Source organism: Echeneis naucrates, chromosome 15, assembly GCF_900963305.1.
Source record: "Echeneis naucrates chromosome 15, fEcheNa1.1, whole genome shotgun sequence".
NCBI classification, from domain to species: Eukaryota; Metazoa; Chordata; class Actinopteri; order Carangiformes; family Echeneidae; genus Echeneis; species Echeneis naucrates.
The window spans coordinates 10338012-10362931 of record NC_042525.1 but is presented as its reverse complement, the minus strand read 5'-3'; the positions used below and the strand labels follow the sequence as shown (position 1 = coordinate 10362931).

Below are 24920 nucleotides of genomic sequence, written 5' to 3'. Positions count from 1 at the left end.
AAGAAAAAAGAAGGGAACAACTGAAAGGAACCACCCGCGTGCGCTGTAAGTGTGACCAAATCAAACAAACACCAGGGCGACGTCAGCAGCTGTGAACTGAAAGCGACAGTCTCGGTGCGGGCTGTTATTGTTCGGTTTGAAGAGTCTCGGGGTGGGCCGCGCTTGGCTTTTATTTTAGGGGCTGGAAGCGACCACTGGCTGGTTAGTAACACACAAAAGCAAACAAATGCTTGCCTAGGTCGAGATATATTTCAACCAATATTGCGTTTTATTTACCCAGGCAGTGGTGAGCTAACAACTTAGGTTCAAGAGTAGCTGATGGATGCGCGGGTATCGGACTTATTCAGCTCAGGAAATGGACTCGGATCTGGATCTTCAGGTGTCTCTGCATCCAACATGAAGCCGGGAAATGGCCTCGGCGTGGCCCCCAAAAAGGCTGGTGCTAAGAACAAGAAATCTAAAGCCTGGTTCTCCCGCACCTTCAAACCAAGCAATAACACCCCTTATCTACCTCCAGAGGTAAGGAAGGAAATACTGTCAGTTTACGCCCTATAGCAACACACAGCGTTAAATAAAATGCTTATTTGCGTTGTGTTGCAATATGTTGGATGTTTCATCGTTTCATTTCCGGTGGTCGGGATAAGCAGTCCTAACCCGACTCGCCTCGGAAATTACTGTGACACGTAGCCAGTTGGAAAGGCGACGGAAAATGAATGAGAAGCTCACATTAACGTTACCAAATGTTTCACTTTGTTTAATCCGGTGGTTTTGTGGTGTGAAACCAACAACTGTGTTCAATGAGAAGCTGCTTGCTCTAGCTTGCTCGTGTATTGCGAGCTAGCAAGCGAACGGAACAGCTGTGTTTGTAAATATCTAGCAGGGGGCGTGAGTCCACCGGGGAGACCCGTCTGACGAATCATACTACAGTCTGTTATTACACAGCAACGCAACAGTGTTTGTAGCGTTATTAGCTGCCTGGACATAAACCCAGCCAATATTTAATGTGCCCCATATTTATTTAGATTCGCCGTGGAAAGAACTGCGTTGACTCCAAGCTGAATGAACTTAGCTCTCAACGCAAATCAAAGTCTGTTGTAATATTGATCCGAGTTATTGCCGGCGTGTAACCGATCGTGAACTTGTGTCCTGTGAATGGACGTGTCTCAACACATCCCCTGGTTTCAGGTGTTGTGTTAGCCGATCACCAATGATCATGGCTGTTCGTATACATTTCAGACACATGTCTCGCTTGTTGTTGAAATAGCTGGTTAACTTTGAATATATCGCACCGTTTCCACCTGGTTATTAATCTGTGTGGAGCAGTACTTTGTGCAGCTGTCACAGCGCTGCACTGACCGCTCATTCAGTCACTGTGTCTTTTAACAAATCAATAGCCCGTTGTCTCACTTTTCTACATTCTGTCTGTCTGGCTCTGTTTGTTTCTCTCCCTGTCTCTCAGGCTGAAGAGGGAAATATAGAATACAAGGTAAGCAAATTAGCTCTCATGTCATGCACTAACCTATATTACACCATAATGATGAACAGTTCCCTGTGGACCAGCCTCGTCAATAATCACTTCAACAAGCTTCAGATTAGTATGTAGATAATAGGCCAGAATATTTAACTCAGTCTCAGTCTCAGGTATATGGTGGAAAACCAATACTCCATTGGATTAGCAAGAACTTTTTTAAATCTCTGTCCAGCTACTTGGCCATCCACAAACAAATTATTTGTGATTGATTGATTGATTGATTTTTAAATGCTTTAGTCCTACAGTAACACGTCTGCATTAGATTGGTTCAATCATTGACTCGATCCACTTACATTTTGAGATCTAGGTTTAAGTTCAGCACTAATGTTTGAAGTCTCTCCCTCCCTCAGCTGAAGCTGGTGAACCCCACACAATACCGCTTTGAGCACCTGGCAACACAAATGAAATGGCGACTGCAGGAGGGCCGAGGCGAAGCTGTTTATCAAATAGGCGTTGAGGATAATGGCATGCTAGTGGGACTGTCAGAGGAGGATATGAGAGCTTCACTGAAGACACTCCATAAGCTCGCAGAGAAGTACGTTTAGAAAGTGATTTTGTTTACTATGTATAGGACACTACCACTAATTGTAGTACTGATGAATGAAAAAAAATCAGAAAATTATTTGAATTCTAGAAATGTTGTGGTTTTGAAAGTGAATTGTTTTATTGTTTGACAGAGTTGGAGCTGACATCACTGTTCTCCGAGAGCGTGAAGTGGACTATGACTCTGATGAGGCTCGTAAAATTGCTGAGGTTCTCATTCGCAAGGTACCAGATGACCAACAGGTTAGTGAGGCTACTGTGGAGTTTTGCTGGGGTTTTTTTTTTTTTGCTTTTTTGTTTTGCTGCTGATGTGTACCATTATTTTAAAAATTAAGTCTCTTATGTTAAGTCTCTTATGTTTTTCCTACAGTTTTTGGACCTGCGAGTAGCTGTGCTGGGCAATGTGGACTCTGGCAAGTCCACTCTGTTAGGTGTATTGACACAGGGTGAGCTGGACAATGGACGGGGAAGAGCGCGGCTGAACCTCTTCAGACACCTTCATGAAATCCAGACTGGACGCACTTCTAGCATCAGCTTTGAGATTCTTGGCTTTAATAGTAAAGGGGAGGTGAGAAAAAAATCAGACATCAGGGTAAATGCTGTGAACACATTACATGCACCCGTGACCCGGAAACATAAGGGGTAGAAGATGAATGACTGAATGAACATTACATGCACGTCAATATTTTGTCTTAATGATTAGCACAGATTGTCATTTTTCAGGTGTTCCAATGAATCTGACACAAATATATGATTATGGTAATGTTATGTTGCAGCATCTACAAATAATGTTTTTAACTGATATCTAATCTAACCCACACCTCAAAATAATTACTGACAATTATGTTGGTGGTGTTGCTTTACCCTTAGGTTGTAAATTATAGCGAGTCTCGGACAGCAGAAGAAATTTGTGAAAGTGCCTCAAAAATGATCACATTCATTGATCTGGCGGGTCATCACAAGTACCTGAAGACTACCATCTTTGGTCTCACCAGCTACTGTCCAGATTTCGCCATGCTGGTCGTGAGCGCAAATACTGGCATTGGTAAGTATAAATTAAATAATTGCATTCTCCACATATTCTATTAGAACTAATCTAACATCACTCAAAATGTACTTGTGCCTTTCAGCGCACATCCCCATGTCACATACTTGACTTTTCAGATAAGACAAAATGAAAGTGGCTGTGTTACATGGACCCAAGCTAACAAAAGATACTTGCAGGACCAGTCAAACAGCAAGGTTATGTTCGTGTACACCACATGTCCGGACTGGAGTGGGATTATTCAGCTGTGGCTTCGCATTTCACAAACATGTGGCATCTGAGCTTATGTAATGTACCACCTTATAGCCACAGATGCCTTTTCATTCCTCCTCAACCCAGCCTGCCACGACTGTCCCAAAATAGCTCAAATACCAGCCATTCATGTCAGGTCATTTACCATCTAGAGTTAATACTGTGGTTGCTCTTATTCAAATTTATTAAATCTGACACCTGTACAGGGTCAGTAAGCTGCTGATTTTGCAGAAAAAGGCAGTAACATTTACCAAAAATTTGTTAATCTAAGTACTCTTTGTGCTCCAAATTGCAGTTGATAATCATACAATATTTAGTCAATATTGGGTTTTATTCTTATTCTAGTGGCATTTTTTGCTTTCCTTACAATGACATGAAGTGAAAGAGCAGGAAACTGGTCCATGGCATGCTGAAATCTGAGCTGCGTAAACAAGTGGTAAAGACTGCCAAGTTCTTTGTTTTGCTTGGGAAGACATAATGTTTGTGTCTTTTTGTTCATATACAAGAAGGGCAGCATATTTTAGTAGCTTGTTAGATAACAGCTTTGAAAAAAAAAGAAAAAGACATCGCTGTCAGAAGTGGGATTCAAACCCATGCCTCTAAGGGAGACTGCAACCTGAGTGCCAGCATAACAGCGCCTTAGACCACTCGGCCATCCTGACATAAACGCCGTTGGGAAGAAGAATTGCCCATGCCTTCACAACAGGGCTATATAAGGACCTGCTGCTAAAGCCTTGTGATCTTGTGTAAAGAAGAGTTGTTTTGTTGTACCTTTGAAAGCAACACCTTTATATGACATCACATTATGAAGGAATCTGTAGTTTGGCTTGCCTTTTGCAAGTGTCAAGTAGGCATGTGGATGAAATCTGAGTCCTGGAGACAACGCAGGTTACTTAACAACACATAGCCGGCGGGAGTTATGAGGCCAACTATAATTAGTTACTGCTAAAAAAAAAAAATTTTGGTCTGTTTGAAAACATACACCCGAAAACTCTGTTTCTCAAGAGAATTGAATAAACCTCTCCAGTCTATAAATTAAGGACATCTATAAAGCCTACACCATAATGTTATTGAATGAATATGTCTTTTTTTGTGAATTTTTGGACTTGTTGGAATCACTGCGTCTGTGGTTGTCTGTTCTAAAATTGGGCATGCTGTGGGATTTGGGGTCAAATGGGCATTGAGGACCACCTCAGCTATGTAAGAGAGAGAAAGGGGACATAGCGTCTGCAACCCAAGAGCCACATGTTAAATTATGAAACAGAGTAATAGAGCCATGTAAATGCAGAGGCCTTGTATCTGTGAGAAAGTATGTTGCATCGTTCTTTGACGATTTCCTAAATATTGTTGACTCATAGTAATTTACACATGATGAGGAACTTACAATTTTCATACTTGCCTTTACCGGCCTTTACTGAAAATAATACAACAAGCAAAACACTCTGCAGCTCAGCTCATTGGTCAGGTTATTTTAAGCCTCTGTCAACCTTTAAATGTGTGTTATGGGTCAACTCCTAATGAGTGTCGGCAAATTTGTGACCAACATTCTATATGCACATTTATTGGTTTTCTCACATTCCAGCTTTGTTTACAAAGAAACATGATCCATCAGACATTTCAGAGACCCTTTGTGCATAATGGGCCTTATTGGGCATTCTTGACAGCGTGTGCTTTCGTGATGTAATTACGGTGTTACTGTGGCTATTCATCCTTGGATACTATAATTTCCTACGTCATGGAAAAGTCAACCTGGCCATATCAGTTTACTAATCTGGTTTCTTAACCCACAGACGTTCATTAAGGCAATTTAAAGATAACCAATGTTATTTTCCTTCACAACTGTCCTTAACTGTGGCTGGGGAAAAGGAATTCTGTGTGTACAGAGAATCTATGCCCCAGTATCACATACGACATTGGGGGGGGGGGAGGGACATTAGTGACCCCATTGATGTAACATTTTACCAACAATCTCTCCTTTTTCCAGCTGGAACAACACGGGAGCATCTTGGGCTCGCCATGGCCCTGAAGGTGCCCATTTTCATTGTCATCAGTAAGGTGGACCTGTGCACACGGGCCACTGTGGAACGCACAGTGCGACAGTTGGAGCGTGTCTTGAAACAACCAGGCTGCAACAAGGTGCCCATGGTTGTTAGCAGCACGGACGATGCCGTCACAGCAGCACAACAGTTCGCACAGTCACCCAAGTATGAAAATAAATTTAATGTTTTGAAGTTATCTCTGCTCTATCAACTATACTAGCCAGTGAAGTCTGCATTTGAGTGTCCTGACGTTAGTGCTCTCCCTGGCAGCATAACGCCCATCTTCACATTGTCCAGTGTTTCTGGAGAGAGTCTAGACTTGCTCAAGGTCTTTTTCAACATAATTCCTCCTCTCAGCAACAGCAAAGAGCAGGAGGAGCTTATGCAACAGCTTACTGAGTTTCAGGTCGGTCTGAAATGAAAGCTGCATGTAGGTGATCAATCTTCACATTCTTCCTCATGAAGAGTCTTTTCATGCTCTGAGCAGTGTGCATCTTATTACAGGTTGATGAGATCTACACAGTGCCGGAGGTGGGGACTGTGGTGGGGGGTACTCTGTACAGGTCAGCACGTTGAAATACTTAATTCACGTGTTACATTCAGCTTGCATAATTATTTGGTTATTTAGAATCCACTCTCTCTGAGCCATTGTTGTCTTTGATTGTGCAGTGGTATTTGCCGTGAGGGCGATCATCTTATCGTAGGGCCGACAGACTCAGGCCAGTTCCACAAGTTGACCATTGGGAGTATCCAAAGGAACCGCTCGGCATGCAGGGTACTGAGAGCCGGTCAGGCTGCTACACTTGCCCTGGGCAACTTTGACAGGTCACTGCTACGCAAGGTTAGACACTGAAAGATTATGCTCATTCATTTGGATTAATTTGGAATAGAAGATATTATTTGTTAAATTACCCAGTTGTAGTTATGTAAGTCATGATAACCAAAGAACATGTTGTATATTGATTTCTGTGTTCACTTAAAGGGCATGGTGATGGTGAGTCCAGAGATGAACCCCACCATCTGCTGGATGTTTGAAGCTGAGATTGTGTTGCTCTTTCATGCCAAGACCTTCCACAAAGGCTTCCAGGTTACTGTGCACATTGGCAATGTGAGACAGACAGCCAATGTGGCAGCTGTGTATGGCAAGGTTAGTTCACCCACCTTGCTACAACAGTTTTTCTTGACTTCTACAACCTGGGCTTGTTACATCTCAGCATGTTACTTAAAGTGGCTTATGCCTGTTAATCTTGTGATACATTACTTTAACGCAGGAGGAGCTGAGGACAGGGGAGAAAGCAGTGGTTCTCTTCAAGTTCATCAAGCACCCAGAATATCTGAAGGTGGGAGCCAAAGTGCTCTTCAGAGAGGGTGTGACCAAAGGTATCGGCCATGTCACCAAGTTGCAGCCCATTGGTCAGTACCATCCATCCCACAGCGAGGATGAGGAAGCCTAAAGTTTTTCAGACAACCATGACAAAAAACACCGTCCCACCTCAAAAACGTGGTGCTTTATTATCCTCTTGAGCTTTCTCCAAAGGCCACTCTGCACTGCACCCTGCATAGCAAACCTCTAACAGGATTTTATCGCCCTTTTTCAAAGCCTTGCTTTCACCATCTTCATCATTTCTCCTCCTCAGCCTTTTTATACCTGATGATATTTTAGTCTGTTTTCTGGTAAGGTTTAAAGAGTTTCGCTGTTCATCACACTGATGAGGAAACACATTCAGAGCGACACAACCAACGTGCTATTTGAGTGTGAAGAAGATAAAGTTGCAATGGTCAGATCATTGAGTGGCCACCAGAGCACCTATGCTGCAGTGCTGCCTGTGCAGTATCCACCTAAATGCACTACAAACAGTCTTGGAAAAAGACACACACACTTGCACTGAAACATAAAGGCCAGTGTTGATATACAGTACCTGTCAAATGTTTGGACACTCTTTCCCACAGTGTGTCCATCGATTTGACTTCTGTACGTATGGCTGATAATTGTTTACAAACTGCAGCAGCTTCAAGTATGAGATGCTTGAAGATTTAAGGTGTAACCTCTTTCTCCAATGTTATTGTCATCACCACACAGCAGCTTGTCTGTGATACCAGCACAGTGCCTGACTGATGAGGACAAACCTCTGATCTCACCATTTGAAACATTTTCCATCGTATCCTTTTCTTAGTAACTACCAATGAGCTATGTGAGATAATTGTAAAAGCAGCAATACACATTTGTGGACACATTTTGTCAGTCGTACATAAGCTAAGCCATCTTGCTTCAGACTGTACTGCTGACAACAGCACTTTATGAAGATAATGGAGATAATTATAAGGTATGCAAAGAAAGAACTTGACCAAGTGTGTATGTCGGCCTGCCAAGCTAACTCACATCGGCAATCACCATATGACTCACACCTGTCTGTGAGATTTTTTTTTTTTTTTTTTAATTCACAAAATGCCTCACGATGGTGCAGTGAGATGGTAATGATCTTTCTGCCTATCTTTTAAGTGCTTTAGTTACTCAGGTCAGTGTCAATATTGAATTAGACAACATTCCACTTTCACAGATGTTCTCCAGCAAATGTTTCTGTTGCTGACTTGGGGGAGGAGGGGGATCTCCCAAAGAGATGTGTTTGATTATGCATTATGTCATATGTGAAGCTGCTTCCTTCTTCTCTGAAGTTACTGATGTCACGAATGTGGAAAGGGTTAACAGTGCCTATTAGGGCTAATGTTCGAGCAGCCTTCCATTAAACCCCAAAGTTTTACAACTAAGTAAAAACATCTACTTAAGTTGGTGCTACTATTTGAAACTGTTTTTGATATCTACAAGATGACTTTTGAAATGAATGTTATATGATTCTCTGTTCAAGCCTGCTTTTGGCCTCACCACCTATTTTAAAACTGCATGTTGATGCCATTTATGCACACTGTTGTCCTACTTAAATTGGTAATATAGGACAATTGAAATGTCTGCCCTGTTTTGTTGCTTCTGTTAAGCACTGTTTGTTTGCAGAGATGAGAACTGAGAAAGCATTTCAACCAAAATATTTTATAGCATTTACGGAGTTGTATCAGGGGTTGTAGTTTGTTTTAATGCACCTGAGAAGTATTTTATAGATTTCTAATAGTTCATGATTTTTCAAGTCATCCAAAACTATTTTTCACTGTTGCAGTTTTAATCACACCAACTTCCCTTTTTTCAAATCCATATTTGAAACCTGTGTTTCCTTAAACTGAAGTTTTGCATATTATTTGGGTGAAATGCAATATTTATGTACAGATCTAATTTGGGTATCATGGTGTATATGAATTAAACCTTTATTGTCTCTTACACAGGTGTACCTTTGTTTATTCAAATGACACTGAAAATAACTTTTTTCAACCATGTCATGTGTATTCTCTATTGGTGCACATGACAGAGACATGACTAACAACACATGAATTTCATAATGCTGTAAAGGCTCCTCCTTATCTTCTCTCCAGCTGATGCAAGGCAATGCAAGAGTAATTACTTTCAAACGTCTTTCAAAGCAATAGCCATACAACTTTGTTTACAAAGGAGCAAACAAAGCAAGATGATGTGGCACTGGATGGCACATTGTTTAATAATGCCATGACTCTATATAATGGGTTATTAATTTATAAAAGTATCAGGGACCTCTTAATATAACAAGCTTAATAATAGACATTTTCCATTACAAGTTTCTTTTTTCCAGTTAAAATTCAGTGTCTAGTGACTTTGTGGTAAAAGGTGGAGGCTTAATGTTGTGGTACGTAAACAGAAACTGAAGGCTGTTAGATTGGTGTGAAGGCCTTATCGGTGACACTGGTGTTCTGAGTATGTCTGATTAGCAATGTCATGTGACAACCATACACACTGAAAACATTTTACTGAGTTTTTTTTGGATCCCAAAGTGCACAAGAGTTGTATTTGGAACAGCATTCAACTGTGTTTCAGATATATATTTTACATCGTTATTTTTGCCATATATAAACTTAGAGTGGCACCTGCTGGCAGGTCAGAATATTACAAAGTGATGCCCAGTACCATACAATAAAAAGTATATTCAATATATTATATACTTAAAAATACTGCATTTCCTCTTACAATAAAAAGTATGAAAGTACATAAAAAACATCCTTTAATATGCACAAATTCTATATATAATAGAAAACCTAATTTAAAAATAGTCTTGTGTAACTTGTTAAATATGAATTTCTCTTAACAGACAAGTGTGGAACTCTTTGTCTTCACACACAAACACAGATATTTAGCTATATCTATAGATAGATATAGATATATATGAAGTTTGTATTTTATTTAAAAATGCTTTCGTAGAACACATCACATTATCATTTCCTTTTGAAAAAGGAGTCCAGAGTGCCTGTGCTGCCACCTTGAGAGCAGTGTCTTTTCGGCTGCGGCCCTGATTGGCCTTTGGTTTTTGTTTTTCCTCGGGCGAGCTGGGCTGCGCCTGCTGATCCAACTCTGAAAGCAGATGCAGTTGAAGAAGGGGAGGCAGATGAGGATGGGGTAGACACAGCTGGAGAACTTGTAGATGAAGAGAGTGAATTTTGGAGGTCCAGGGCAAAGTGATAGTCACTGTGCTCAGGCATTTCCCAGACCAACACCTTCTGGCCACAGCGCTCACAATTTAAAAGATCTTCTCTGGCCACGTCAGGAGGCTGGTGATTTTCCTCAGGGTAAATAGTAAGTTCATCCCTTAACTCTTTGCTTGGTGACTGGTTATATGATGCAGAGCATGAGTTTGATTTACTCTGCCAGCCAGGCACAACAGCAACAGTGTCATTAGAGCTTTGGTTTTCATCAACAGTTCCAAGTCTGCGTCCCGTTTCAGGCTTGCTCATTGTCGACGTTGAGGGCTGTAAGCTTCTTTCAAGGCTCTTTTTGTGAAAGAAAGAGAAAATACCAGGGCTGGGTGGGCCATTTTTAAAGTCAGAGGATGACTCTGGTCCATCGTTATTCAAATCCACTTGACTACCATTTGCAGAAGTGGAGGAAGGTGAGCTAGTTCCTGTGAAGGTTATCTCTTCCTCCTCATCTTCCCCCTTTAACTTCTCTCTTTGTTTCTCAGCTGCCTTTTGAAAGAAGGACTGAATAATGCCAGGTTGTTTGCATGTTGAGGCATTTTTGACTTCACGAGGCGGCTGTGTGTTGGATTTAGTGCTTTGGGTTGAACTGACATCACTAGAAAGGAAACCAGCTATCCCCCCTGTGGATGGAGCATCGCTGAATTTGCTAGCTGAGAGGTGCAGCAGGGTGAGAGGTGGAGTCCTGAGATTAAAGACAGAAAAAATTAGTGGAGCAAATCAACAGACTGCCTTCAGGAAATGACTCAAAATAATTATTCAAATTACCATGTAACCTGGTTGCCTCCTGCTGTGTTAAGACTCTTGATAATGGCGAAGCTGTCAGTGGATATTTTGGTCGCTTCATAGCGCACTAAAGCGCAACAGCGTGAAAAGCTGCTTGGCCTCTTATCCCCAAGCTGACGTACACCGACTGTCAGCAGCTTTGCCACACGACCATTCTGTAATGTGAAAAGTAAGCTATTTACACAAAATCTAATTATATTTACCGCGGAAGGAGAAAATAGCTAACCCTCCTGTAACAGACACACAAAAAAAATTCTCTCTCTCACCACTTCCCTATCCTTAGTCAGCCTCTCCTCCAACTCAAGAGCCAGCTGTTGAAGCCAGTACTGAACCTACGCAGAAGATATTAATTATCAACACAAAAATATATATTTTTTTCCCATAAATTCCAGTTGATGGGCCGTACCTGCTGCTTTGTAGCAAGGGATGTTTTTCCAGGGAAGTTTTTACTGCAGCCAATGGACTTAGGAAGCTGTCTGGGTTTCACTGCTTCAAAATCAATTCCCCGGCACAAATCATATAGCCACTGGCTGCAAGGCAAGGACATTCAGAGGGATAAATGCACTTGTAAAGAAGTGCTCTAGAAATAAATGCAGCACTTCTTGATACTTCATCACAAACAGGTTTCCCTTTGCATTAAAAAAAAAAAAAAACTTTTAAAATAGCGAGAAACGGGTTGGATTCACAACCAGACTGCTGTGGTAGAATGGTATACATCCATATCTGGTCTGTCTTACCCTGTTTTTTCTCCAAAGTGCTGTCCCAGATCTGCCTGAGAGAATTGAGTCAGATCTCCCATGTTCTCTATTCCCAGAGTTTCTGTAATGGAGACACCCATCTTGCCCCCCAGGTTACGGCTGCGTGGACAAAGAAAGCCTTGTGTACAGTATTTTGTAGTTACCACCTGTTTTTATACTTTTAAGTTGAATTATTTGATGAATACATTCTTTGAACTCACATCTTGCTGATGGGCAGAGAGCTGAAAAGTTCTGTTACAGATTCCAGCGGCAGAACAGTTTGTCGGTTGGGTTTGTTCAGTCCACAGGCTAATTTGGCCAGTACCTGGAGAAAGAAGCAAACATCTATTACAGTATTGAACTATAGCATTATATTTAAGGCAATAAAAGTAGTTTGTTTCTGTTTGATTTTTTTACCTTATTGTGTGATATCCCTGCTGAACAGCGGAAACCTGTGTGTTTCTCCACAGCTGCTCTCATTTCTTCGACAATGAGTGCCCCCACAGTTAGCTGCAAATCTGCAGAGAACTGCTCCCCCGATAGAGGAACAGGTAATGATGCCAGCCACTGCAGGACACCTCTGGACCTCTGCTCCTCTGGGAACAATCATTATGCTATTAGCAGGACACACCTACCAGTGTTTTTTGGGCATAGCTCATGTGTCAGGCGCTGAAACCAGTTAGTTTCGGTTATAGCCTACCTTTATCTAACACAGTGTTTACTGTAGATTCGTCTGCTTCAGGTGATCTATGTGGGTACCCCTGGAAATGGGTCGTCTTCAGCGAAAGAGGCTCTATTTGTTGGTCAGCCATGGTTTTCAACCGCTGCTGGACTGCAGCAGTCAGATCCATGTAGGCCTCATCAATACTGGCTCGTTCAATCACAGCGAAGCGAGACATCACCTCAATCACCTCCACACTCGCCTCTCTGTAACTGAACCAAGAGTGGGTAGGTTATTTATCTTACAAAATTTACTGTTCATGCTATCAAAGACAAGGATTGACAGAAGTCATATAGTCCAACACCAGCACTTACAGTGTAAGGTCTGCCTTGCCATGAGACTCACGCACTCGTGCCACCTGGAGTTTTGAGCACAGTTTCTTTGCATCATCCACCCACATGTTCCTGGTGACACCATGGGCCCTGGCCTCGTAGCTCACAGCTATGATACTAGCAAAGTATGATATTTAATTGACAGATCCATCAAATCATATTTAAAACTTTCAGAGCAAGTTTACTCGCCGTGGTTTTCTGTGGAAGATTAGGGCGGGTAAGTTTCCAGCACAGAGAAAAGCAATTTAAATGGTCCAAGCAACTGAACAGACACAAGCTGAGTGTGTAGTGTCCCCTTTGTGTAAATGCAGTGTGTGCTGAAGAAAGAATTCCACACAAGTACAGTTACTTTCTATACTCTCTCTTCACCTACTGGAAGGTGTAAAAGTCAGTGACCAGAAGCCCGGTGAGCATCCAGGTCAAGGAGGCTCTTCACATTCACTGCCTGAGACTTACTGAAGAGCTACTGAACTTAGCCAAAGAGGTTGTTGTTAGCATTATCTTCTCAAAGTCACTTAACTAAGTCATGAGATGACTTTTGAAGGCCAAAAGTGTAAAACATGCATAATGGAGCCTTAAATCCAGATTTTAGCGTCAATCTACAATTTCTAAATTTAAGATTGAACTTTAACCCTAGGTCTTAGCCAATCTGCTGGTAGATTGTGTTTCTATTTATGTATTCATTATGTATTTCTTAATATTCTTCTTTCTACCTTCCAATAGAATGAATGAACAACGCAAAGCAAATCTATGAGGTGGGGGGGAACTAGTCACCCATCGTCCATCATGGAAGAGAATTCCAGTTGCGTTGATCATAACAACTGCATCTCTGTGTCACAAACTCACCTGCCCCCTTTCCACGTCTTGTACTGGGCCACCACACAGGGAGTGTTCCTAAGAGCCGGGTTGAGCCTCTGCTCCACCTGGACGTAAAAGCAGTCCATATCCACTAAAGCCACCACTCTCTCCTTTCCGTACTCCATCACCGGGGATCGGTCAGTGACAATATAACACACATCTGCTGTGGACGCACACCGGGGAATGAACCGGGCGCCCGAAAGAAAACGCTTCCGGCGCGACCAATTTTACACAAGTCATTCCAGTTACGTCATCAAAATTCGACCGAGTGAAAGATCGCGGGGGAGAAATAGTTTGAATATCGTAGTGCTGTCTAGTGATGGCAAGTTCGGATCTTTTTACTGACTGAACGAATCAGTCGCGCCCATAGACATATACAAGTGAACGAGAGTAAAGGTAAAAGTGAAAAGGTGAAAGTAGCACACAGAACAGGACAGGAGGGGAGAAGGAGAAGGAGGAAGAGAGGCCACAGACCACCGGACCCCCACCCCCTAGAGACTACAGAGACCAAGCACTAGTTTGTTGTAAGGGAGTTAGTCACTGAGCCTGGTCCATTTTTTTGTAGCACAAGGTTCTTGTGTTTACTCTGAAGTCAAAGCTAGCTGCTGTGAACAGGGCAGCTGACAACAAGGGAAAGACCATGTGACAGCTTGGATAGACAGCCGACAGGAGACAAAGGCCCCAAAGGTGCTGCCAAGGGCTAGCATAAGCTACAAGTCAGATAAGGAAAAAACCCCAAGGGTCAACGAGAGCAGGGGTGGAAGATGGCTCACAGGCAGACTGCATGGTAACAGACACTTGGATATGTGGCTCAGTGAAGGATAGGGGCACGGATCTATTCTCTAGGTCAATTGAGTAAGTCGGATGAAATCCAGCGGCAGGTAGAAAACCACAGTTTGAAGGATATCAACAACACAGCCACAGAGGTGGAGGGGGAGGTTATAAGAAGGGTTGCAGCTAATACTGAGGTGAATAAGCCAGTCAGAGAGAGAAATATGGAACAGAAAGCTAGAGTTAAATGGCCCAGGGCAAATAGTAGCAAAGAATGGGAAACAGTCAACAGGGCCTTGTCAATAATTCTGAGCAGACTAGGAGGAAGCGAAGAAAAAGCTTAGTTGGAAAGAGATGTGGAGTATGAAGGAAAGTAGTATTAGATTTTCTGATAGGGGCAACATATGATGTCTTGCCAACTCCCCAGAACCTAAAACTCAGGATAAATGGAGACCCGCTTTGTTTGTTGTGTTCAGGTACTGCAACTCTAAAGCACATCTTCTTAGGTTTTAAGGTAAGTCCGTCACAAGGACGGTATACGTGGCGACATAACGCAAGTTTTAAAAAGCTTAGCTGCAGGCATTGAAGATATACAGAGCCAGGCAAATTTAGGAGGGTCTAAGACAAAGAGAGTTGCAATTCAGTTTCTTCAAGAAGGAGGAAAAGTTAATAAGATAACAAGGAGGCAAGGCAGCTTAGAGGATGCAAGTGACTGGGAAATGCAGGTGGTTTTAGCAGGAAAGCTTGTTGTTCCCCAGGAAATAGCCTGTTCGAAGCTAAGGCCTGATATAATTTTGTGGTCTAGGAGTAGAATGAGCGTGTATTTCATAGAGCTGACTGTGCTGTGGGAGGATTCAGTTGTAGAAGCATACGAAACGAAAAAGCTCAGGTATGCAGATCTAGGTAAGGATGCTGAGCAGCGAGGATGGAAGGTTAGGATTTGTCCAGTGGAAGTAGGATGTAGAGGGTTTGTAGCAAGATCTGTTGTTGCTTTGTTGAGGGAGTTGGGAGGAAGGGTTCAGAGTGTGAGGAAAATAGTGAAGGAAATGTCGGATGAGGCTGTAAGAGCCAGTGAGTGGATTTGGATTAGAAGAAATAATAGTAGTTGGGGACCCAGCAGGGGGAGCTCTTCAGATAGACAGGCTGTTGGGAGAAGCAGAGGAAGAATGTGTTGGTTTGATTTGACTTGTGCTCTTTCTCTGATTATAGGACTGTTCAGGTGAGTTTGTTTGCTGAATCTGCTAGTGTAGCTTGTCCTCCATCTCCTCCTGGAGGACAAGAGGTGATATTGATGAGCTTACTCTGATTACTTCTGATTTCATTTACATTTCTGTGAGATACAAGATGTGCTTCTCTGTACTTCCTCTTTTTCACTTTGAATGTTCAGGTCTGAGCAAGAGCAACCGTTGCAACATAAAGTTTGAATAGAAGCTGTTAAAACTCAAATAATAACAGAAGTGTCCTTGGATTGCAATGGTTTATAACTTATCAACTATATACAGAGACAATAAATTAGTTACCATATAAAGTATCAGACAATATTAGACAAACAATGTAGCATTTTTGCATTTTGAGGTTTTCTTTCATTACTGTAAAAATGAAAATTTTACTTCTTTAAATATGGATCCTCAGAGATATTATTTTATTGAAGGTTTTTCTTGACATTAAATTTAAACTTTTTGTGACCAGCTTTTAAAAGCTTTATTCAATTACTGTATAAACATGCTAAAAACATTTGCATAAACCTGAGTGCAGCAGAACCATTGTATTCTTTAGAAGGCCTGTTCCTTGGAATTTAAAATGTACAATTTCAAGACCAGTTTTTCAACATTGCATTGCATGCATTACAGAGCTCATAGGCAAAGAGTTATCCCAAACTACCAAAGCTATCAGCAGTCCAGTAAAAGTACATCTAGATGAAAAAAAAAAACAACAAACTTTCAAATTGTAAGACATTTTGACACCAAAAAGTATGGGCCAAGAGCATATTTTGAAAGAGAGTACTAAAATTTACAGAATTACAAAAGTAGCTTTCTTCTAATCACTCTTTTGAAACCTTGCCATTGAAAATTAACAAATAGCGAGTTTAAACTCATACTTGCTGGTTTTGAAAGGCAATGTATAGATCTAATAAGACAAGTAACAAATTACCTGATAATGGGTGCAGGGAACATTTATCTCATATAACACTCTTATGTAATATAACCCAAGTAACATGTGGCTTATTTAGCCAACCACCTTCAAAAATAGAACTGTTTAGAGGAAGCAGATGCAATTCCATTTTGAGGCAAATTAGGAAGAAGAAAACCGTTCTGCACTTCACAGGTTAATATTTCTTCTGCTCACTCTCCAACATGAATGTTCATTTCAGAATTCTTCTCATCCTTACTGGGCTGGCAGGTCAGTCATGGGGGTAATATAATTCTGCTAGTCCTTCCTAATCTTTGTGTTTGTCATATAATGGTAATGATAATTATGCAAGCCTTATAAAGACTTAACAGTGTTCATTTAAAAAAAAAAAATGCACCATAGTTTAATGTGAAGATTTTGTAATGCAGGTTAGAGGAAGCAAGAACTAAATTACTGGGTATATATGTTAAAATGCTGTATTATGTTCTCGTTGCAGGAATTCACAGCATAACCACAGTCAGTGAAGTGCCAGTAACGGCTGGAAAGTCAATCACTATCCCATGTCTCTATGAGTCAAAATACATAAACCATGTGAAATACTTGTGTAAAGGTTCCACGTGGAGATCCTGCACATATGCAGTTAGAACAGACAAGCCAGACCCCTCAGGAAAGTTTTCCATTTCAGATGACAAAACCCTAAAAATTTTCACAGTGACAATACAGAATTTGAATAAGGAAGACTCTTATTACTGGTGTAATGTGGAGATCAATCATGGGCCTGATGATGGAATCCGTTTCCAACTGTCAGTCACTGAAGGTAAGAACCTTTCCAAGCACCGTAAAGCACAATTCAAATCCTTTATAAATTTTATCAAATTGGAGTAAAAACATTGAGAATCAGTGTATCATCTTATCATGCGTTACAGAGACTTAATTTTTTCAACAATTTTCTCTTGAACTTGATCTACTTCAAAGGCACGCTTGACCTCTCAGTGGATCGTCAGCAGGTTACAGGATACAATGGAGAGAGCATTACTATTAGTTGCTCCCATAGAAATCCTGGAAACATGAAGTGGTGCAAGCTCGGTGGGAATTGTGTGACACAGTCTTCCAAAAAAAGTGATGGAACACCTGTGACCACTGCGCAGGACCGGCGTTTTTTCAATGTGACTATGAGTGCATTAACGTTTGACAGCAGCGGCTGGTATTGGTGTGCTCAAGATAAAATACAAATGCTGGTGCATATCACTGTTGTTGAGAAACCTTCTACCAGTAAGTATTCCAAGTGATTCTAAATTATAAATACGTCAACTACAATCATTATTAAATGATTATTTGTGGAGATACTAGGATGAAATATTATCGTGTTACTTTTATTCTAACAACAATCTTATTTTGAATTATAGCCACAATTGCAACAGAATGTCCATCCATCACGTTGAATACTGATAATGATGATGATTCTCTAATAAGGTCAGAAATCTTCCGTTTACAAACAGTATGTTAACTGTGCATATGTTTTAGCACATTGTATTGTCACTTTTATGTGTAATAAGACTGAGTAGTAAAAAGGTAACTATTGAAGTCCTCGATTTTACATTATATTGACATATTCATCCATCCATCCATCTATCTCCTACCGCTTCGCTAATTTCCAGTTTATATTGACATATATTACATATATTTATATTATGTTGTAGTACTGTTGAAACAAGAACAGGCAATTTCTCATAACTATATTGTGTCCTTAAAATGTATTCTGCAGTCATTCACTTAGCCCAAAGACCCTCATCATTCCTCTGAGTTTGTTGACCTTCATTGTAATAGTGGCCTTGTTAATCTGGTTCATCTTGAAAAAGTACAGTAAGTCTCCACTGAACTCTGATAAATTGAATAAATAACAAGTTGATCCACGATTGTTCAAACTTTTCACTTTAAGTTCGTGTTGTTGTTCCTTGTCATTGAAGACCATTTAGAGTTAGTAACAGGTGTTTTCACTGTTTAAATTTTAGAACAAAGCAATGCAAAATCCCCAGCCATGACAATGGTAAGATCTGCTAATCTACTTCTTGATACTGATACTGAAAATCATAAAAGTGAAATGTACAGTGTCAAATGTGCTGCTTTTAGAGTTAGCATTGACAACCACAGAATCTAGTTTTGAAAGTGAGCACGTTCAAAGTCACTAATAATAATTAGTGAAAATTTCAGTTTGTCTCTTTTCTCATGCACATTCTTTGCCAGGTGATGAAAATGCTTCATGTGTTCCACAAACGTGCCAACAATTGAATGTGAACAGTATGAATGTAGTAACCCCATCATTTCAGTTTTGTTCTCATCTTCAGTAGATGTTATGTTAACATACATATGTTGAGTCTGTGTATTCTTTGTTGTATTCTAAGTAGTATATCGCTTACACTGTGTAAATTATATTTACTGTAATTACAAAAATTAGAGAAAAATCTTCTGACATTTGTTTTGCTCCTGATGGAAAGGAAGAAAAATCCTGTAATGTTAGCTACTGTGGAAAAGCTTCAGGGCAGGTTATCCCAACACATTAAAACCAGAAATGTGTAACAGATAGCACAAGTACACTAAATGGCCCACAAAATATAACTTAATGTTTTCCTATGTACAACTAAATAAGGTGGAAATTCTTAAAAAAAAAAAAAAGTCTGTTTAATATCTGTCTCTACTTCCACATAGAGATCACATGATGAAAGCGATGTTGACCTGACATACACTTCTGTGGTCAGCATAAAACAACAAAAAGCAAAAGAGGTAAGTCTTAAAACAACACAAACTGACTGCACTTGTGGTTTCAAATCATGTTCATTGTCTCAGTATGTCAGAAAATGTTTAATTGAGACTTGATTTGTTTATTAATTTCCTTGTATCTTTTCCTTCCTTCCTTATGATCATTTCTGTTTGTGTTCTCCAACAGGTTGAAGGACAAGATAATGTGGTTTACAGTACGTTGGCTCGGCCCAATCAAAATGCTTAAACATTTTCCTTCTTACACATTTCAATTCCACCAATTACTGGACTTTATTTCTGGGGTTTTCAACAGAAACGCTGAGTAGTTTTTACAGAATTAGTCATCTACAGCTATCCTGAATGGAAATTGAAAGTAAACTACCAGTCAAAAGTTTGGACATGCTTTCCTATTCATTTGAATGAGAAGGTGTGTCCAAACCTTTGACTTCATAGTGTATATGACACGAGATGCATTAAGGAAGTGTGTTATTATTATTATTATTATTATTATTATTATTATTATTTGACTTGTTGTCCTCTTAAATATCAGGATAACCTCAGACTACAAAATCTCATTCAATTTTTTAAGTGTAACCACTGTCTTGTTTTGAATAAACCAACACATCTCAGTTGATACTCCTGGTATGCGACTCTTCATTAGATTTAACTTGCATCCAAACTTACAGACAACACTTTTCTGAAATTAGGCTCTACATAAAGTGACTAACCAGTGATTAGAAACTGAGACAAGACAAAGCCGTTCTATTAATACATTTGGAAAACTAAGGAAGTAGTTCATCAGCCTTGGAGCACTAGCTAGTTGTTACTTGTACCTTGCTGAGTCTGGTCACTCATCGACATGGCTTTCAATCTCAGCTTTTTTTTCATCCTTGCTGGACTCACAGGTCAGTAAGATAAAGTATATGACTGATTATGCCGAATTCCAGGTGACAATACTAATAATATAGCAATTACAGTTGATAATGATCAAATGTGTAAGACAACAGCCAATGTAGTATAAACATCTAAAATAGACGGGCTTATGTAAAGGAGAATACAATTTGTTATTGTTCTTTTTGCAGGAATTCACAGCATAACCACAGTCACTGAAGTGCCAGTAAAGGCCGGAGATTCAGTTACAATCCCATGTCTCTATAACTCACGGCACACGAGCCATGTGAAATACTTGTGTGAAGGTTACAAACTACTCTTTTGCAAATCAGTCGTTAAAACAGACCAACCAGACAGTTCAGGAAAGTTTTCAATCTCTGATGACAAACGACAAAATGTGTTCACTGTGACTATCAAAGACTTGATGGATGAAGAAGCTAATTACTGGTGTGCCGTGGAGATTGATGGAGGCGCAGATGTTGGAGTGTATTTTCACCTGTCAATCACTGATGGTAAGAGCCTTTAACGCGCATTTCAGATTCATTTCTCACAATCAAATGAACTTGTTTTTCTTCACCAAAGGCATGCCGGCCCTTTATGTGGATCATCAGGCGATCACAGGATATGTTGGAGATGATATAACCATTACTTGTTATTATAACACCTCTGGAGAAATGAGGTGGTGTAGGCTGGGCAGCACCTGTGTGACAGGGTCTTCAGGATCAATCGATGGAGCAAATGTGACCATCAATATGACGCTCCCCAATATTTTCAATGTGACGATGCGTGGACTGACCACAGAAAGCAGCGACTGGTATTTGTGTGGTACAGGAGACTTAAAGATGCCAGTGCATGTCACTGTTGCTGAGAAACCCTCTACTAGTAAGTATTATAATTCTAAAAGCATTATATATATATATATATATATATGTGTATGTATGTGAATCTTTGCCAAATTGCCATGTGTGGTTTGACTGTTGTCACATATATTTGTTCTCCTTTTCAGCCACTGTATCATCAACCACTTTTGACCCTGAGTTACTCACACCACAAGACTTAATGTAATAATGTACAGTATTTAGATAACTGGCAATTTTACACACAAATAAGTCTTTAAAAAATGCTGGTTTTCATAGAAGAATATAATTAGAAGCTAATATTTAACACTTTTATGTGATACTAACCTTGACTTTTTGAACAAGGGTATTTTGTGTACATCATTTATTAATCCATTGTGTGGTTCTGCCCCAGAGTTACAGTTCACTGGTTGATCATCCCCTTGAGTGTGCTGATCATTGTCATTGTGACCATCTGGTTCACATTAAAAAGAGCGAACAGTAAGTCTGTGTTACATGCAGTATTGCAATTTGTCCTTTAAATGTAGATTGTCCTTTCAATGTAAATTACTATAATTCAAAATTTTAAAGTCAATGAAAAACATTTTTCATTGCTTCATTTTCAGAACACACTGAAGTGGAATTACCAGACACAGCAACAGTAATAATTGTCTATATAATCTATTATGCATCTTATAATATCGCAAGTATTAGCAGATGGAAATTTCAGTTGAATATAATGTGTGTTAGCTTTCACGTATTTACCATTTATGGTCATCTGTAAGGTAATGTTGCTTGTTGTATTTTTTTCAAAACAGGCTGAGGACGCAGAAGTGACATACACTATAAAGCACAAGAGGAAACCAAGCCGTGAAAGCAGAGTTGTGTAAAAATGAACCTTGTGTTTCCCTTTTTCATTGCGCAAGATGCAGTTATCTATATTGCCGCCTTAATGTAGAAAAAACTGCAAAACCTTACCCCCCTGCCACATTGCAGAGTGGAGTGTGATTCATTTCACCACTAAAAACAACTAAAAGCATAGTGGTCTAATAAGTACCAAAAATACAATCAGACGAAGTGTAATGCCTCCCTTAACCTCCAAATGAGGTGTCTTTGACTATCAACACAAATTATACCACTTGTTAAAAATAAATAAAAGTAAAACACATACTTTACAACAACTGTGACTGTTGGATTGACATCAGGGATTTGTGTTACATTGTACACAGTTTCAGGATTGTGTAAATTTGTTTAAAAGAGCTATTAACAAAATGTAATGTAGCAATATTTGAATTAGCCTTATAGCAGTTCCTCTAGTCACATGCTCAGTTTAAAAGGGAAGTGAAAAATTTCTTCTTTTATGGTCATTGCTTTTAAGTAACACATTCCAGCATAAAAAGTGTGAAGTATTACTGTAAATAACTTCTGCTTTGTCCCTTCATCAGGCGAAAGAATATACGGTAATATACAGTGAAGTTATGCCGGTAAGAAAACCGCCATGCAAGGTGTCCCTTTTATTACAAACCCCTGCAGTAATAATTATTTTCACTGTCAATCCGTAAATAAATTGATTATACAGTTGAATTGATCTCTGTTTCTCATCCGTCTCTTCTTTGTTGCTCAGGAATCAGATGCAACCATTGATGCTGAAGTGGTATGCAGTTCTGTGGTCATGCCTGCAATGAAACAACAACGTCAAACGGTAAATTTTAAGAGCACCAACACCAACTTCTCTGTTACACACTTTAACAACACAGTGGTGCAGTGGTTAACACTGCCATCTCACCGTACAGTTTGCCTCACCCACGTGCAAACTCATGTGGGTGGGACTAACTGACAGTGAACATAGTAATCACACCAGAATAGTGGCCTGCTCATAGTACCAATGTGGCTAATATCTTATTGCCTGGTAAAACTAGACTAGACTCTTAGTGTGGTTAATCTGTTTTTTATTCTCAGTTGTCTTTATTTCCCTATTGTTCTCAAACAGGTAGAAAGAAAGTCTGAGGATGTTACATACAGCAGTTTGGTGCACCTGCAGGACATGTAAACATCACATTATGCCCAGTTTTGTTGTTTTTATTACTCATTTAGCAAACTGACCTGCACGAAGTAATTACATATAGTTTTTTCCTTCAATTTTTATTTTACACCTGGTTTAATTTGTGCTTGTACATTTTTTTGCATTATATTTTATGCCATGCAATGCATTTTTTTTATCTATTGTTATATATTTTAGCTTTGTCATCATCAAATTATTTTGAAAAGATACAATTTTATTGATTGAATCCATACTTAAAAGTCAAGAATTCAGAAGACTAGGATTTGTTGCTACCAGTTTGATTCAGAGTGAAAGCAGACGACACATGCAGTGACTTTGTGAAGTGCTTAAACTTATTCTTTTCTCAATTATAATTCAGAAACATTACATTAAACCACAGCCAAAAAGATTATAGTTATGACCTTTTGGACAAACAATGTAATACGTTTGTGTTTAGAGGTTAAACCTTCATTACTATACAAGTGAATTCTGAAATATTTAAATTCTGTATTTACATCTAAGTAATATGTTTTTTATTATTGTTTATGTCATTAATTACTGTGTGCAGTGTTGACATGCTCTAAACATACATCAATGATAAATGTTTGTCATCATCAAAAAAAAAAATCCATGTAATTTCTTTAAAAGGAACTTTGGCACCCTCAACTGTTCATGTTGAAAAACCAGAAAGCAGTGTTAATTTGTCTGACTCTGTGTTCATCTCACCTTTCTCTTCATCCAAATCAGACTCCCTCACTCAAAGATTGTTATTGTCAGTGCACTGTTGAGTTCTGCATGTTTTTTTCTGTATGACGGTGAATAAATTAAACAAATTTCTTTCATTAATTTGCAACTATTGGGCCATAACTGTCGCACATCAGCAGGGTTAGGGATTATGTAAGCTGACTTTGACCCAACCACGTCTTCTAGTGATTTGTCGTTCATTTTGAACTAATCATTTGTATGACTCGGGAATAACAAGTCATCTCAGGGAGTGATTTGTTCTTTTTTTTTTTTTCCCTGGTCATGCATGTGCGCCACAGGCTCAAAACGGGTATTTCTGCTGCATATTCTTTGTGTAGGAATGGCTGATTCATTCACGACTCATAAAGTAGGATATTCGGGTCTGAGTCTCTCGTTCACTTGTCTCATGGCCGCTGTGCAGGCTCAGTGTAGAAATGAGTGGTTCCTTCATGACTCATAACGATGGTGTCTTCAGGTCTTCCGTTCATTATTCACGTGGTTACAGCAGTTACATGACCAATGCTGTCATTACTGGTGAGGAGAGTTATCTGACGTTAGCATGAAACTTAATGTTAGCTATGTAGCTATGAGATAGATGCTTAACACTACGCGCCTTCAGCAACCAGGTAGGCTAAAGTGAACAGCCATCATAGAATGAGAATTTTTCAATGATAGGCGGGTGCTCTCCTACCAGCAAATGAAGTAACCAGTAATTTCAACTTCAGTAGGCTATGGCCCAAAAGGGTGCTCAATGGTTTAACGAAAGCAAACTTATGTATTATATGCCAAGTGAAGCAGCTCTTCGGTGTTTGAAAGCTGGGCTTTTTCAGTCATAACTCAAATGACAGCTGCAGCGCCAAACTGGTTGTAATGAACGTGATGAATGAATGAATGACTTAAAAAAAAGATTTGTTCATTTTACTGAATTAGATGAAAAGACCCGAGTCAGTAAAAAGATCCGAACTTCCCATCACTAATGTCTTCTAGTTATTTGCAGTGTATTTGCAGATCTAATGGCTTGTGAGGACCAACGAAGTCCTGAATGGAGCAAAACCATATTTGATCCAAATCAAGTTCTTTAATTAAAGCTGCTGTTACAGACCATATTGCACGAATGCATTCTTCGATCATAGTGATATTTTTGTATAATATACAACCTCTACAGTTTTATCACACACACACACACACACACACACAACACCTGTATGCCTGGTGCCTTGACTACTGGCAGCGTGACGCACGCAACCACACTGTGACGTAACAGCATTTCTACTCAGGCACATTCGTGGCCGTCCCGGGTC

General features: G+C 39.8%; 4 protein-coding genes across 9 annotated transcripts; 3 read left to right on the top strand and 1 right to left on the bottom strand.

Annotated features, from left to right (window-relative positions):
* The first annotated feature begins 74 nt into the window (after positions 1-74).
* Positions 75-8750, top strand: gtpbp2a (GTP binding protein 2a). 2 transcript variants are annotated; one of them, XM_029520789.1, is made up of 13 exons: positions 75-201; positions 281-519; positions 1460-1486; positions 1882-2066; positions 2209-2317; positions 2445-2642; positions 2945-3119; positions 5356-5575; positions 5681-5816; positions 5915-5973; positions 6080-6251; positions 6393-6557; positions 6682-8750. In XM_029520789.1, the coding sequence occupies exons 2-13, from the start codon at positions 319-321 to the stop codon at positions 6862-6864; spliced, it is 1830 nt and encodes a 609-aa protein (XP_029376649.1). In that variant the 5' UTR covers positions 75-201; positions 281-318; the 3' UTR covers positions 6865-8750. The 2 variants fall into 2 exon arrangements, with proteins under 2 accessions (XP_029376649.1, XP_029376647.1); XM_029520787.1 differs by having other exon boundaries at positions 108-519.
* polh (polymerase (DNA directed), eta) lies at positions 8667-13647 on the bottom strand. 3 transcript variants are annotated; one of them, XM_029520785.1, is made up of 11 exons: positions 13438-13647; positions 12574-12708; positions 12239-12471; positions 11956-12134; positions 11760-11863; positions 11539-11658; positions 11208-11331; positions 11068-11133; positions 10784-10956; positions 10374-10700; positions 8667-10295 (listed from the first exon to the last, which is right to left on the bottom strand). In XM_029520785.1, exons 1-11 carry the CDS (start codon positions 13572-13574, stop codon positions 9758-9760), a joined length of 2136 nt encoding a protein of 711 aa, XP_029376645.1. In that variant the 5' UTR covers positions 13575-13647; the 3' UTR covers positions 8667-9757. The 3 variants fall into 3 exon arrangements, with proteins under 3 accessions (XP_029376645.1, XP_029376644.1, XP_029376646.1); XM_029520784.1 differs by having other exon boundaries at positions 8667-10700; XM_029520786.1 differs by having other exon boundaries at positions 8667-10700; positions 12574-12908; positions 13438-13510.
* A 1734-nt stretch (positions 13648-15381) lies between these two features.
* LOC115055732 (uncharacterized) lies at positions 15382-19741 on the top strand. 2 transcript variants are annotated; one of them, XM_029521734.1, is made up of 9 exons: positions 15382-15439; positions 16592-16620; positions 16847-17167; positions 17326-17622; positions 17757-17823; positions 18116-18213; positions 18363-18397; positions 19057-19131; positions 19295-19741. In XM_029521734.1, exons 1-9 carry the CDS (start codon positions 15387-15389, stop codon positions 19352-19354), a joined length of 1035 nt encoding a protein of 344 aa, XP_029377594.1. In that variant the 5' UTR covers positions 15382-15386; the 3' UTR covers positions 19355-19741. The 2 variants fall into 2 exon arrangements, with proteins under 2 accessions (XP_029377594.1, XP_029377595.1); XM_029521735.1 differs by lacking the exon at positions 15382-15439 and having other exon boundaries at positions 15701-16633.
* Positions 19742-19878: 137 nt separating this feature from the next.
* On the top strand, positions 19879-23664 carry LOC115055731 (CMRF35-like molecule 8). Of its 2 annotated transcripts, none has more exons than XM_029521733.1 (10): positions 19879-20012; positions 20190-20510; positions 20581-20880; positions 21005-21059; positions 21250-21335; positions 21461-21495; positions 21653-21715; positions 22280-22318; positions 22459-22536; positions 22825-23664. In XM_029521733.1, the coding sequence occupies exons 1-10, from the start codon at positions 19967-19969 to the stop codon at positions 22882-22884; spliced, it is 1083 nt and encodes a 360-aa protein (XP_029377593.1). In that variant the 5' UTR covers positions 19879-19966; the 3' UTR covers positions 22885-23664. The 2 variants fall into 2 exon arrangements, with proteins under 2 accessions (XP_029377593.1, XP_029377592.1); XM_029521732.1 differs by having other exon boundaries at positions 22280-22339.
* The last annotated feature ends 1256 nt before the right edge of the window (positions 23665-24920 follow it).